Source organism: Harpegnathos saltator, unplaced genomic scaffold, assembly GCF_003227715.2.
Source record: "Harpegnathos saltator strain DR-91 unplaced genomic scaffold, Hsal_v8.6 scaffold676, whole genome shotgun sequence".
Taxonomy (NCBI): Eukaryota; Metazoa; Arthropoda; class Insecta; order Hymenoptera; family Formicidae; genus Harpegnathos; species Harpegnathos saltator.
Genome location: NW_020230511.1, coordinates 321,447 through 336,692, shown reverse-complemented (window position 1 = coordinate 336,692; position 15,246 = coordinate 321,447). Strand labels below are relative to the sequence as shown.

At 39.4% G+C, this 15,246-nt stretch overlaps 1 protein-coding gene across 2 annotated transcripts; it reads left to right on the top strand.

Moving 5' to 3' along the window:
* Nucleotides 1–12,623: 12,623 nt before the first annotated feature.
* rtet (major facilitator superfamily domain-containing protein rtet) lies at nt 12,624–14,876 on the top strand. Of its 2 annotated transcripts, none has more exons than XM_011143919.3 (7): nt 12,624–12,843; nt 12,946–13,208; nt 13,290–13,581; nt 13,665–13,885; nt 13,974–14,064; nt 14,192–14,329; nt 14,411–14,876. In XM_011143919.3, exons 1-7 carry the CDS (start codon nt 12,624–12,626, stop codon nt 14,503–14,505), a joined length of 1,320 nt encoding a protein of 439 aa, XP_011142221.1. In that variant the 3' UTR covers nt 14,506–14,876. The 2 variants fall into 2 exon arrangements, with proteins under 2 accessions (XP_011142221.1, XP_025160908.1); XM_025305123.1 differs by having other exon boundaries at nt 12,660–12,843; nt 12,978–13,208; nt 14,411–14,874.
* The last annotated feature ends 370 nt before the right edge of the window (nt 14,877–15,246 follow it).

Genomic DNA, 15,246 nt, shown 5'->3' with positions numbered 1-15,246 from the left:
TTTAAAGGGATTTCTAAACGACGCCATGATGTCGCACGACGAAATGTGTTGTAAGGTTCTCGAAATGGCGCCGATTTGCGCAAGGATTCGATTGTATAACAAAATGGGAGAACGTAACGGACGAATCTGGCGGCGTTCCATGCCGCCCGCTGGGTGGCGCGTCGTCTTCGCCGGCTGCGTATCAGTCCTCTGCCTGATATACCTGCTTGTATACTGCGCGGCTTATACAGCAACAGCATGGCTGCTTTTGAACGGCACAGCTTGCCAGGCAGCCGGTATATGCAGCGGCAGCCGAAAATTCTCTTTGTTCCTATTGTTTGCTAGGATCAACTGTGTGACTGTCAGAAACGTTATTCCTTTGGGATAACGTTTCCGAAAAAATTGCCAATTTCATCTCTTTTGTCTCGTCGTATTGCCAAGATTCGGTTTTTGGCACATTTTCGGCACGTCCATTCGTAAATCTACTTACTAACTGGATCTTTCGTCTCCCAGGTCAGGGTGGCATCTGTGGAGCCGCCGAGGATGCGCGAGAAACCTATATAGAAGATTCGTAGGTAGATCTTTATCCAAGTGGAAATGCCGAGTTATCGATGCTCCTCGTGTGAAGAACGATGTGAGATCATTCGCGAGGTGACGATTCTTCGTGAAGAAACGTAAATAATCAGCGAGTCGGCAGATAGCAGTCGAAATTTCCAAGTCTTTATCTCGATTCTCGATTATTATTTTCACACGATTGTCGGCAACTTCACAAAATCAGCGAAACTGAAAGTCAGTCGCGCTGAAATTTTCGGTCGCGACCGATCGACTCGCATTTTGTTCGAGCTCCTTTAGGTGCTACGATCTTTATTGTGTTTAAATTTTCTTTTACTACATATACAGGGTGAGGGAAAAAATGGAAACCCTTAAAAATCTCGAAAAATATGTTTTACAGAAAAGTGTTTCGGACAAAAGTTATAAGGCTCAAAACGATGTATTTACTGATCTTATATCAGTTTGATCTTGAGTGACGTTGCCGAAGTCAGGTCAAGGTCAACTTATTTTTTTAACAGAAACTCCCATTTTTTATTATATCATCTCTTTCTACCAATTAATTTTAATAACTTTTGTCTGAAATATTTTTTTATTTGCCTAATATTTTTTCAGATATTTAAGGAAAATTCGGAAACTTTTTCAATATTTAACTTACGATATCTCGCCAACTATTTGTCGGAAGAAAAGATGCTATTAGACTTTTTTACTCTACTTGGTCTCAAGAATATATTGTTACAATAGCACCCTGACTTTTGTTAATTTGATGATTTTGAAATTTCCCAAAGTCAATAAGTTAACAAAAGTTAGGGAACTACTGTAATAATATGATCTTAAGACCAAATAGAGTAAAAACGTCTAGTACCATTTTTTCTTCTGACAAATAGTTAGCGAGATATCGTAAGTTAAGTATTGAAAAAGTCATCAAGTTTTCCTTAAATATCTCAAAACATATTAGGTAAATAAAAAAATATTTCAGACAAAAGTTGTTCAAATTAATTGGTAGAAAAAGATGATATAATAAAAAATGGGGGTTTCTGTTAAAAAAATAACTTGACCTTGACCTGACTTTGGCAACGCCACTCAAGATCAAACTGATAAGATCAATAAATATATCGTTTTGAGCCTTATAATTTTTGTCTGAAATACTTTTCTGTAAAACTTATATCTTTAGAGATTTTTAAGGGTTTCCATCTTTTTTTCTCATCCTGTAGATTTTCAATGGCTTGACTAGACGTTCTAAATGAACGGCACCAGAATCGCACGACGATTTGCATATTGTTGTAATGGCTAAAATGGCGCCGATTTCGTAAGGATTTATGAGCGAAAAGTCAGATTTATAATAGTTCTTAGACGATGTTATGTATACAGGGTGCACGATTTATCTGAAGACATTGAAATATCTCGAGAACTATGCATTGGATAAAAAAAAGTGGTTAATGAAAGTTGTTAGTCTCGAAGGGGGACATCCAATGATACCAAACTCGACCTCCCACCCCACCCTCTGGAGGTGGGGATTGGGGGCAACTTTGAAATCTTAAATGGAAACCCCCATTTTTTATTGCAGATACGGATTCTACGCCACAAAATACGTAAATTTTGTCCGAAACTTTTCTTTTTATTCGTGATAGATGGCGCTGTAATCGCAAAAAATTATATTTTCCGCAATTCTTCAGAAATGATCATTGGATTGAGAAATAAAAAATACCTGTTCAATATTTTTAAAGAACATAATAAAAGTTATTCCCCCCCCATCCTCTTGGGGTAGGGTGGGTGATAACGTTCAAATCTCAAATGGGGACCCACATTTTTCATTGCAGAATTAGATTGTACGTGAAATTTTTATTGAAACAATTTTTTTCATTTGTGATAGATAGCGTTGAATTTTTCCGAGAAACTACTTTTAGCGTTACACAGGAACAACGACGAGGACGTAGTAGTTTTATGTTCCCTTCGGGTGCTTTTTTAATGTGAGTCCCCTTGCCTCTCACAGATCGGGGTGCTTTTTTAATGTGAGTCCCCTTGCCTCTCACTGTTCAATTAATTAGAGTAAGTGTTCGAAATTTTTACCTTCAACTTCAATATACTTATTGATCCTTTTTTCAAATGACTGTACACAGGATAGAAGCATATCTGCGGGAGTTTCAGCGCAAGCGTTTCTTATGCGTTCTACCATGTTTTCGGCACGAGTTGTTGGCACTTATTGATTTAAAAATATTGAACAGGTATTTTTTATTTCTCAATCCAATGATCATTTCTGGAGAATTGCGGAAAATATAATTTTTTGCGATTACAGCGCCATCTATCACGAATAAAAAAAAAAGTTTCGAACAAAATTTACGTATTTTGTGGCGTAGAATCCGTATCTGCAATAAAAATGGGGGTTTCCATTTAAGATTTCAAAGTTGCCCCCACCCCCAGGAGGTAGGGTGGGAGGTCGAGTTTGGTATCATTGGATGTCCCCCTTCGAGACTAACAACTTTCATTAACCACTATTTTTTATCCAATGCATAGTTCTCGAGATATTTCACTTCAGATAAATCGTGCACCCTATATACATCATTTTCTTTTCCGCCCTTCGAAGCAGGTAGAAGTTGTAAAGAATTCGCGTGCAGATATATCTCCGGATAAGCTTGGACAAAGAAAATTCTTTCTCGAACGACGCTCGAAGTAGCCAATTTTCCCGAGGGATTTCGGATCGATAAATGGATTTCGAGCTGCTACACGTCTGAACAAAATTAGAGAATTACGAGATATATTTTTTCAGAGAGAGACTTTATCTCTTCCGACAAACGTTTCTTTCTCCTTTCTTTTCGAATCGATATTAACATTGCTTTTTCTATGTAACGTTTCGTATGAAAAACATTCTTCACCAGCGGAACGTTCGAGTTTCTACAGATTTGAAGGCTTAGGTTGTGGCGCATTAGGCGACAAGTTTTGACTTTCTATCCTCAGGGAAATAACCACAGCCCATTACCACCTTGTATGTGAAGATCATCCGATGCCGTCAATGACAGTCGTCGAAACATGTAACTCATATTGTGTGTCGGGCTTTTCCCATAGTTTTCTATGGGAATCCCTGGGAGGTTTCTTATGTGCGGTCGGCTTTGCTCAACGATAGGCTTGTTCGGAAAGTGTCTCCTTTTCCCACTCTATCTTTTTCTTTGCGCTTTGTCCGAAATCGTCCGTTTTAACAGTACGTTGACGAATTCGTAGTACGTGACTTAAGGAACGGTCAGATGAATGCGGTCGTTTCTTCGCGATCCAATGGAAAGAATTTGCACGAATCGAAAAGTTCTTGGCCTAACACAGAGATAGTGCCAGGAATACCAACTGGCTATGATTTTTCTCAAGTTTGCTCCTCCACAGGGCCTACCGTAACGTTACAGACAGATGCCTTCAGTCGTTTGCTTGCTGTGACCGAGGAAAGTAAGCAAGATTTGGTGTTCCTCGAAAAATGGATAAAGTCGAGCATCTCGTAATGATAAAGTACTTCGTTATGAAAGGTTTAACGCCAACGCAAATAAAAAACGAGCTGGATTCCATTTTGGGAGACTCTTCACCATCGTTTTCAATAGTGAAGAAATGGACTGCTAAATTCACACATGGTCGTTCGTTCATTTATAACGCTGAACATTCGGCCCAAAAACCGTTACGACTGAGGAAATCGTCGCAAAAACCCATAATGCCATGTCAAATGAACGACGAGTGAATGTGCATGAGCTTGATGACATTATAAAGATTTCAATAGATCGTGAACAACACCTTATATTTATACATGGGAAAGCTTTCAGTGCAATGGGTGCCGTGTTCGCTAATGGTCGATCAAAAACGCATGCGCATGAATATTTCTCAGGAGTGCTTGGACTTGTTTGAATGTAATTTAATGGAATTTCTACGACGATTCATCACTGTTGATGAAATATTAATTCATCGCTACACTCCAGAGACGAAACAACAGTCCGAACAATGGGTGAAAGCGGGTGGAAGTGCTCCAGAGGAGACAAAAACAGTTCCATCGGCCGGAAAGGAGATGGAGACTTTTTTTTTGGATTCGAAGGGTTCTTATAGACTATTTACAAAATGGCAAAACCATCAATCAACGGAGAGTATTATGCAGCATTGCTGGAGAAACTGAACGATATTATTGAGTCCAAACGTCCTTATTTGGCAAAGAAAAAAGTGCTTTTCCATCATGACAACGCACCCGCTCACACATCTTCGATTGCAGTTGGAAAGCTCCATGAATTGCGCTTCGAATTGCTGCAACACGCACCGTACTCATCAGATTTAGCCGCCAGTGACTTTTACCTGTTTCCGAACATGAAGAAATGGCTCGCTGGAAAGAAATTTGCTTCAAATACGGAGGTCATCGCTGAGACAAACGCTTATTTTGAAGGGTTAGAGAAATGGTATTATACTGAAGATATAAAAATGTTAGAATATCGGTGGTCTAAGTGTATTGAGTTGAAAGGGGACTATGTAGAAAAATAAGAAAACATTTTGTCAAAAATCATATGTTTTCTTTGTCGAGGCCGAGAACTTTCCGAACTACCCTCGTATATCTCGAAAGTAACGATCGATGGCGACTTATAAATGCACTAATTATATATACATATATATATTTATCATGTGGCGTTGCGCACTACATTAAATGCCATTTAGAATACTTAAAATTACAAATTTATGTTTTTTCCTACTTTTCCAGCAGAAAGTAAAAAAAATTTAATCAGAATTTTTTCTAGACAGTTTCGTAATAATTTTCTCTTCTTTCCCTATGAAGAAATGTACAGTCGGTAATATATACATATATATATAATAACAATAATTATATACACTACATTTTCTTGATAATAGTCTTAAAATGTATCCATCATAAATACTAAAAAAGGTCGAGTACATTATCATCCACTCGAAAGAAGAATTTACCTTTCTTTCAAGAATATTATAAAATGTATATTCCACGTAGAAAACAAGTTGAATTTTTGTTCTTATTTAATATTCTCAGTTGAAGTACTAAATTTGCTAGGATGCAGAACGTATTTTGAGTAAATTTAATGTTTATGATACATTTATGAAATACAATGAATACATTAATTATATATATATATATATATATATATGTATTAATATATAATATTAATATATATATGAACAATAATTATAATAAACTCAAAAAAAGGTATTCCATTTGTAAAGTGATTTATCCCATAGTCTCATATCATAAGCGAAGCCTTTTACAGGAAAAGGATTCCTCTCTCAATAAAGCAATTGAACCATTCATCTAAAATTTATCAGATATTCTAACTGTTTTCCTTTTATTTCAAGAGAATTTCTTCTCATATCAATGAATTTCTCTTCTATATCAAGAGGGACGCTTGTCGGCGTTTTTCCTCTCCCATTTACTCACATAGAGACACTCTCTCTCTGCGTATAACGATCGTCGTCACATTTATTTTATGGACAACGTCTAAAGTAAAAGAAATAAGAGAAGAGATTGTTATTCAGTTTGTGTTGTTTTTCCCGGTTGTTTCGTCATGAACGAAGTTTAAGAATTTTTGGAGAAAATTAACTTGAAGATATACTGTAACTGTAATATTTCAGCGTAAGTACATACATATATCTATTTATTATGTCGCGTTGTACACTACATTAAATGCCATTTAAAGTACTTAAATTTACAAATTTATATCTTTTCCTACTTTTCAGCAGAAAGTAAAAAAAATTTAAGAATTTTTTCCGGGTAGTTTCGCAATAATTTTCTCTTCTTTTCCTATAAAAGACCGTATAATCAATAAAAATAAAGTACATTAAGAATAAATAATAATCCTCTTAGAAAATGATTAAATAATCTGTGTATAAGAGGAAATTTATATTAAAATCAATAAGATTTGCATTATATACATATATGTAACATAAAATTCCTTTAACTCTAAGAATAACGTATTTATAATATTTTCCTCATAACTTCAAAGGAATCCTCTTGAGGCCATGTATAAGAGTAAAATCCTCTAAAATTTAGATGATTCCGCTTATTTTGAAATTACTGTTTTTGGATGTAAGAATAGCAGAAAGATAGTAACGCGTTTTTATCGCGCGATTGTCCGAGAAATGCATGGAGATGATTTTCAAAGCATGCGTTCGACTTATGTAATTCAATACAACTCCATATACTGATGATTTTGCATTTTATCTCTTCGGTCAATCTTTCAGTGTCGCAACTGCCATGCGAGGTTTTTCGTGGAAGAGAGAGATACAGAAGAAACAGAGAAGATAGAGATGAAGACCAAAGTTTGATCAATGTCAACACTTGTCCGCATGTCTCTTCAGGAATCGGGGTTACTGTAATACTGGAGCTAGTTTTGAATATTTGATGAACTTTAATGTGCTCGAGAATTGAGGGAACGCTGGGTGTGTGTGTGTGTGTGTGTATGTACGCGCAGAAAAATACAAACTGCATTCACATAAATATCACTTGTTTCAAGTATTTCATAAATATATTATAAACGTTAAATTTACTCAAAATACATCCTAGCAAATTTAGTATACTTCAACCGAGAATATTAAATAAAAACGAAAATGCAACTTGCTCTCTACGTGGAATATACATTTTAAAATATTCTTGAAAAGAAGGTAAATTCTTCTTTCGAGTACATGCACTCGACTTTTTCTAAAATTTATGATAGGTATATTTTAAGAGTATTATATCAAGAAAATATTCTTTGTTGAAGATCATTACCCAAAAGAGGGAAAGTAAATTGTACAATCGCTTTTCTCAGCAGCGGAATATTTTGTATGTATGTACGTATGTGTATATATGTGTATATGTGTAATAACACTCATGAAACTTTCATAGGATTCCGAGAAGAGTTATTAACAGAAATCGTCGTGAGAAGTCGCCTGACAAATGTTAATCCGCGAGTATCCAAATAAACGATGTACCCCCTCCCCCTCTCCCTCTCCCTCTCTCACACATATGCACACACACACACACACACACACACACACACAGAGCGCTTCATTAGATCTCATTTGAACGGTATCCCTCGCTCGACACTCTCGGCCCACGTGCGTCGCGGCCCGACACAAGTTCCAATAAAATCGTCGCACTCTATGACGAACCTTATGAAATTGTTCGAGGTAATCATAAAGCACGCGCATAATGCAGCGTCGAGGGAGAGAGAGAGAGAGAGAGAGAGAGAGAGAGAGGGGGGGAGAGAGGGAGAGAGAGAGAGGGGGGAGAGAGGGAGAGAGAGAGAGAGAGAGAGAGGGAGAGGGAGTGATGGCCATCCTCAAGATCACGCGGCGTAAAGAGATCGCGATCTCCCCGCGTGCGCACACGGGAGAGTACGGGAGCGATGACTGTCAATTACATCATTCAAAATATTACGTCGGTAGAGATCGCAGCCGCGTCACAATTACGCGCGTCACGAGCCTGCAATTTCTTCTTCCACCGTCTCTCCCTTCCCTCCTCTCGATCCCCACGACTCTTCATCGCTTTGTACATTCGGAAATGTCGAAGACGCGCGCGACCGGGGCCTGCGGGGCCCCGGTATACCGTATGGACCTTGCGCGCGGTAGAGGGCCCACAGATGGCAAGCGCCCGCGATCCCTTGCTTAAATTTTGTACCGGTGGTACCGGCCTGCGCTGCCGCTGCCGCCGCCGCCGCCGCCGCCGCCGCTGCTGCCGGCGTTGCTCGTGCCACCTGCTCTATATGCAGAGCTCTATATGCCAGCGTTTTATTGCTCAAATACGATTTTGTCGCGATTTACGGCGAACTGAGGACTAAGCTTGTTCCGAGTCCTCGGTAAGTTAACTGATAGTTCAATCATATGTCTGTCTTTGTCCAAGGGCCGGTTCTTCAATAATGGTGTTAAACTTAGATCGAAGTTCAAACTCCGTTCAAGAGCCGACTGTTCAGACGGTTTTTTTTTTCAATGGATAGGTCAGAATAAAAACGTGGTTTAAAGTATAGTTTAACCAAACTGTGAATGATGACCGTTTTTAAACGTCGTTTGATGAATTAATAAACTTCGTTACACAACACAGTGTCTCTATTGTTATATTTAAAATCATATTGTTAAGTATCTGTAAAAGTATAAAATATTTGTTACGATGTTTGACGAAGAATATTATGAAGAGAGCAGTGAAGATGAGAACGTTTTAGGATATATAAAACATGTTAACATGAGAAAAAATCGTGTTGTAAAGCGAAGACCAAATCGTTTTGAAACTTGAGATGAAAAAGAATTTCTTCAAAGATTTCGCTTATCCAAAGCTGCAGTTCACATATTAATGGAAGAAATTCAAGACGTTGTTCAATCACCGACTGAAAGATATTAATATATGTTATATAAATTAAATGATGTATGTAGAATATTTTTCAATTATATTAGTTTCAACTAATTAATTGTACGTGTGAAATTATATTACTAACATTAAGATTTTATACTAGTGTATCTTTTTTGATAAGCGTAGATGATTTTGTTGGTGTTCATAAAAATACAGCGAGTAAAGTAATTAATAAAATTTCAAGGGCAATTGCTCAACTTAGACCTGCATATGTAAAATTTCCGAATGCAGAAGAAGATATTCAAAGACTTCGTGAAAAAATTTTATTGCAATATTGCAAGATTTCCGCGTTGTATAAGTGCTCCAGACTGCACTCATATTAGAATTAAATCTCCACGTGTCTAAAAGTGACCCGCACAGCGATGACTTTTCATTGCCAACTTAAGAATAACAAAGGTTTATCGAAACTGCCTTCAGCGTACATGCTTGAAAAGCACACAAGATGTAAAACTAGGTTTACGGATCAAGGAAGGATCAGATAGTCTTTAGCTTAAACCATGATTGAAAAACCGGCCGTAAGTTGAAGGAAAAACAAAGACAAACATATGATTTAACTATCAGTTAACTTAAAGTTAACAAAAAGTTGGAACAACCGGCCCTAAGACGAGCGCAAAAGTCGACGAGAGAACACGGCTCGGTTCGGTGACGCTCGAAAACGATTTGTCAAATAAATTTCCTCAAGTGGCACGCTCGTGCGAGATTCGAGGCATAAAGAGGTCCAAAAGATTCTCATTTCAGTTTTATTTGCTTTCTGACCTAGTTCTGATTTCACAGCCTGGGTCGTAGACTCATTCACTTCAGTTTTGTTTCTTTTGGATATTTTTTTGGAAGTATCTCATATTTTTCAGTCCTTGAGGCGTGGGAACTTCTGCAGCTCGCGTCGATGCTGAACGACGCTCACGTCCGAGTTGCACAAAGGGAAATGGATATTCCGCGAGTCTCTCGATTTTCGTAAAGACCGTCTGCAGGCGAGGTTCTAACTGTCTTGTTCGGAATATTTCATTCAGGACGAAAAGAAATTCTTCGCGCGTCTTTCGAATGCGAAAGTCTCTCGATGACATTATACCTATATCTATCGATCCTCGTTTTTACTCACAATGATGATGATCGCCTTTCTATTTTTTGGTTAATCCTTCCCCGTATTTTTCAAAATTGTCCCGCTGCGATCGGTTAGATCTAAAGTAGATATTTTACATTCCAACGATGCAGTCCTCTTGTGAATCCCGGCTACCGCTCAAATCTCAGCAGGAAGAGAGGGGGCAGTTCGACGAGCACTGTAAAGTAAAAGTTTAACTCTGCTGATCGTCTACACAGTTATAAATATTTCATACTTTTGTTAAAATTATTTGTGTGTAGAAAGTTTTGTGTTAAATTTTTTACACAGTCGTGTGTTAATTTAACATATCGTTGTTGTGTTACCTAGACTTTCTTGTGTTAAATTAAGATTATCTATTTTCAAGTGTTAAAATGACATTTCCAAGTATTAAAATAACAATTTATATGTAAATGCATGAATTTTTCCTGTGACATACGTATTTTATATGTTGAAGTCAACACCTAAAATATGTTACTTTCTTCATCATAACAGTCATCTTGTGTTAAATATATAATGTTAACATTTCTGGTATGTGAAGATTGGATTTTTAACACATAGATTATGTCAATCAAACATTTTCATTTCATTAAATCATAGATCATTACTTTTCCCAAATGTTGAAGTAACATTCATTGTATGTCAATTTAACACAAACTGTGATTCTTGACGGTATTCAAATGTTAAATTTTTGTGTTAATTTTTTACATATTATGTATGTTATTTTTAAACATATTTGCTATATGTTAAATTAACACATAAATAAGAATGGATGATTTGAGACACATGAAATATGTTAAATTTAACACATTTCTTACAGTGTATAACAGTTACAACAGATATAACCACATGTAAAATATAGCGTGCATACGAACGCGAGTACGTTCGTGAAAGAAGGACCACTGTGAGGCCACGTCGACATACATCATCGACGTGCTCGCGTCAGGATTTATTCGCCTTCGAGACAGAGAGAGAGAGAAAGAGAGAGAGAGAGAGAGAGAGAGAGAGAGAGAGAGAGAGAGAGAGAGAGAGAGAGAGAGAGAGAGAGAGAGAGCGAGAGAGAGAGAGAGAGAGGGGGGGCAAAGAGATAAAAGGAGAAAGAAGCGGTCCCTTCGCCGTGAAAATCTTTCTTTTTTCTAAAGAGGACCACAAGTCGCCGCGCTCGCGCGCGTCGCATCGATCGTGCGAATCGTTTCTCACGCTTTGATTTATTTTACTCGCCGTCGCGCCGCGTAACTCGTATTTCCACGTGCGCACGAGGAGGGATCCCGTAGGCAAGAGAAGACATGCATTATTCTAACGAGAGGAAAAGAGAGAGAGAGAGAGAGATATAGAGGGAGCGGGAGAGAGCGTGAGAGAGGAAGAGAGAGAGAGAGAGAGAGAGAGAGAGAGAGAGAGAGGGAGAGGGAGGAGGAGAGAAAGAGAGAAGAGGAGAGAAAACAGCGCGAGAGAGTATTGAGTTGCAGCGTATTTAGAAACGATCGCGCGACCGGGCGATGTTACAGTTCGGGACGGGTTTGAAAAGATCTTTGTTCGGCACGAGGAAGTGGGCTGCGCGCATACGCGTGTGCGTGCGTGGCCGCGTCCGTGTGCGTGAGCGTGGCCGCGTACCGGAAGTCGGAACGCGCATAATGCTCCTGGGTGCGCCCGCTCGCTCGGCGCCTATTTTTCGCTTCACTGGCAAATAAAAACAATGTAAAATGATTTCTCGAGTCTACGCGAGTCGAGCAGCAGCCGTCTGCCTCGCCAAATCGCCCGCGTTTTCCCGCGTATTCGCTCGCGTCGAGAGAGAGAGAGAGAGAGAGAGAGAGAGAGAGAGAGAGAGAGAGAGAGAGAGAGAAAGAGACTCGCGACGTCCCCCTCGTCTTTTGCGGCCCTGTGCCTAGTGTTTTCGTCATATTTTCTCGCCAACGGTGCAAGTTACCTCACATGCGGCGCATGTGCATCCGACAATGCCGTCGGTCCGTCAGTAATTTCAACCTGGCCCTGCAGCTCTCGCGAGGACGAAGGACCAAACGTGCTCTCCCTCGCGTTTCGGCGTATTGTGTTTTCAGATGAGACGAGTGTGCTGCCATTACTAGGTGGCGGTGCTCGACATCATTCGTCCCGGATATTTACCCGCATCAGATAAAGCAGGTTCCTGTTTTAATACCGACCGAGTCGGTACCGGTTACCACTCGATAAGTTTTATTGACAGGTTGCGGGAGATTTACCGATGACTGCCGCGTACGATCACGTGTCACAGATGACACTTGGCAGTGTAATGTCGACTAATGGGTCAGAGACTTTCACTTTTGGGCGACGTGAAGCATTTTCGACGACGCGCTGTTGCGATGGCCGAGGAGCATTCATCCTTCCGTCGCGCATCCGACGGCCCCGGAGGGAAACTGCGCGTGAGAAACGCATCTGTCAGTCGGGATAACAATATTTGATTGTTATGTAGCTCGGCGAAGGTACTAATTAGACTCGCGAGGATATTTGCTATTTTGGCGAATTCCACTTCCACTACACTTATCGCTTCCGGAAACTGAGGTCTGAAACGCTTCACGTGACGATTTGTCATTGATCGAGGAACTCGTTTCCTATGTGGTGATGAGAAATTCACAAGAGCGAGGGACAGTATAAGTATCGTGAATTACATCGGGCAACATGAATGACAGCAAAGATAACACGGTGCGGGTGGTGTTTATATCCTTGCTGCTGGATCTCCTGGCGTTCACAATGATATTGCCACTGCTGCCGGCCCTTCTGGATCATTACAAGGAGATAGAGAACGGACAAGGATTGTACTCCACTATTTTCAAGTATGTGAAGAATATACAAGTGTTCTTCGATGCTCCAGATAAAGTCAGTACGGTTCTTTATGGAGGTGAGCATGCAATGTATCTATCTATACTTGTAAAATTCTTCAAGTACGATCTATAAGACAGAGAACATGTGTGGCAGAGGTAAATTTGGTCTTATCCCACAGGTTTCCTCGGCTCCATGTATTCTTTCTTGCAGTTCCTTGGATCACCGATTATAGGAGCATTGTCTGATATATATGGGAGAAAACCTTTGATGCTCCTGTGTTTGACAGGCATTTCAATCTCGTACCTTCTGTGGGCTCTCTCCACAAACTTTGGCATTTTTGTATTGGCGAGATTTGTAGGTGGCATTAGTAAAGGAAATATCAGCCTGTCAATGGCTATTATTAGCGATGTGACTTCTGCAAAAACAAGAGGAAAGGCAATGGTAAAGGAATAGATAAATTAGTAAGAGTGAGTTTAATTCACAAATTTTGATTGTATTTACAATTCTATTCTGTTTTCCCAGGCACTTGTGGGAATAGCCTTCTCCGTAGGCTTTGTTGTGGGACCAATAATAGGAGCATTCTTTGCGCGGATCTCAAGCGGTAATAGAGAGGGCACGTGGTATATGATGCCAGCCATGTTTGCACTTTTCCTAGCTTTAAGTGACTTATTATTCGTTTTCTGCTATATGAAGGAAAGCTTACCAATAAAGCATAGGGCAACCACTCTAGCAAAGGGATTGTCTGGAGCAATTTCTTACATCAATCCAGTTGATCTCTTTCAATTTAATGGAGTTTCTGGCTTAAACCGACAAGGTACACATCCTTCTTGCTCAACTTCTATCATAAATGATGTGAAAATGAGAACTTTAACAATGATATGTAAATCCTTATTTCAGATCAACAAGATTTAAAGACATTGGGCCGTGCGTACTTCATATACCTGTTTATCTACAGTGGCTTGGAATTCACTCTGACATTTCTAACTCATCATACGTTTGGATTTACCAGTATGCAACAGGGTTGGATGTTTCTCGCGATCGGACTGATCATGGCAATTTTACAGGGTGGTTGGGTGCGACATATCCCGCCGAACAAAACAAAAGCTATCAGTGAATTGGTAAGGCAACCTAATTCGTGCGAATCCATCGTTCTTACTTCTTCGTCGCCGGTGCTATTTTTTTATTTGATATTTTCTATTATTCTAGGGTTTGTGGCTAGTAATTCCTGCATTTATATGTATCGGTGTTGCTAGTGATGTAGCACTCTTGTCTGTTGGGATTTTTCTTTTTGCAATTTGTGAGCATTGTTTATTTATTCGTTATCAGTAAAGATTTGCGAACATATTCGTTATTTTTTTAAACGCGGTACACAGCAGTATATCGCGTGGAAGCATGCATATTACGTTTTTCCATTTGTTTTGCAGCCACCGCTATGGTTGTCACTTGTATGATGACACTAGTGACACGCATCGGACCTGAGCACCAGAAGGGCGTCATCACTGGTACATTTCGTTCGCTCGGTGCCTTGGCACGCGCTTGCGGGCCCATCGTTGCATCTTCAGGTACTTTGGAGCGATGTTGGGCTCGCGGGAACTACTTGGTGAATTACTTGCCTCCTCGAATGTACTCATTTTTTATTTCAGCCTTTTGGTGCATCGGAAGTGCTTCGACGTACTTAATAGGGGCTTTGTTCCTCACATTACCGCCACTCATCTTACACGGTATGCGTGCCTTGTGATTTAATATACAACCAGAGATTGCCTGCTTCTCTACCTTGAGAAGCATATATTTATTTCGCAGTCAGTATTTTTATATATATTTAACACACGTCGCTTTTTTATATTGACTTTTACATAGTTATTTTATATATCACGTTTGATATTGTAGAGACATTTAAAAGTTGTGATGATGTATTATTAGAAGATTAATGAATATATTTATACTGAATACTGAGATGTATTTTATTTATAGAGGATGTTTTATAAGGACGTACACATATATTTATACATATTTCTATTTCTACACATGTATGTATGCGAGATTCTACCGAGAATTGTAGTCGAGAGATGTGTGAGATTATAAACATTGTATTCTATAATGTTTGAATAAATTATATATTTATAGAAAGATTAAGCGCAGGCATCAGCTCGTCCAAAGTTACATCATTCATCGATTTTCCTCTAGTAATGACATTCTCTATACTTTCTTACTCGGAGACACGAGTACACGAATTTGTACACACGCGTCCACATAAATATATATATACTTGGGACGCGCGACGCGAGCACGTGTCACAAATACGAGAGATACTATGTTACCGTTTTCACGCCGGCCGACCTTTCCTCTTCCCGTGTGTGCTCATTCCCGCGGCTTTGCATAGCGCGTCCGTTGGGCGCGCGCGCGCGCGCGCGTTTTTGGATTTTCGCGCGTCAAGTGCGCGGCAAATGGTGGCGAGGAGAGTGCTGTCGGTCGCACGGTT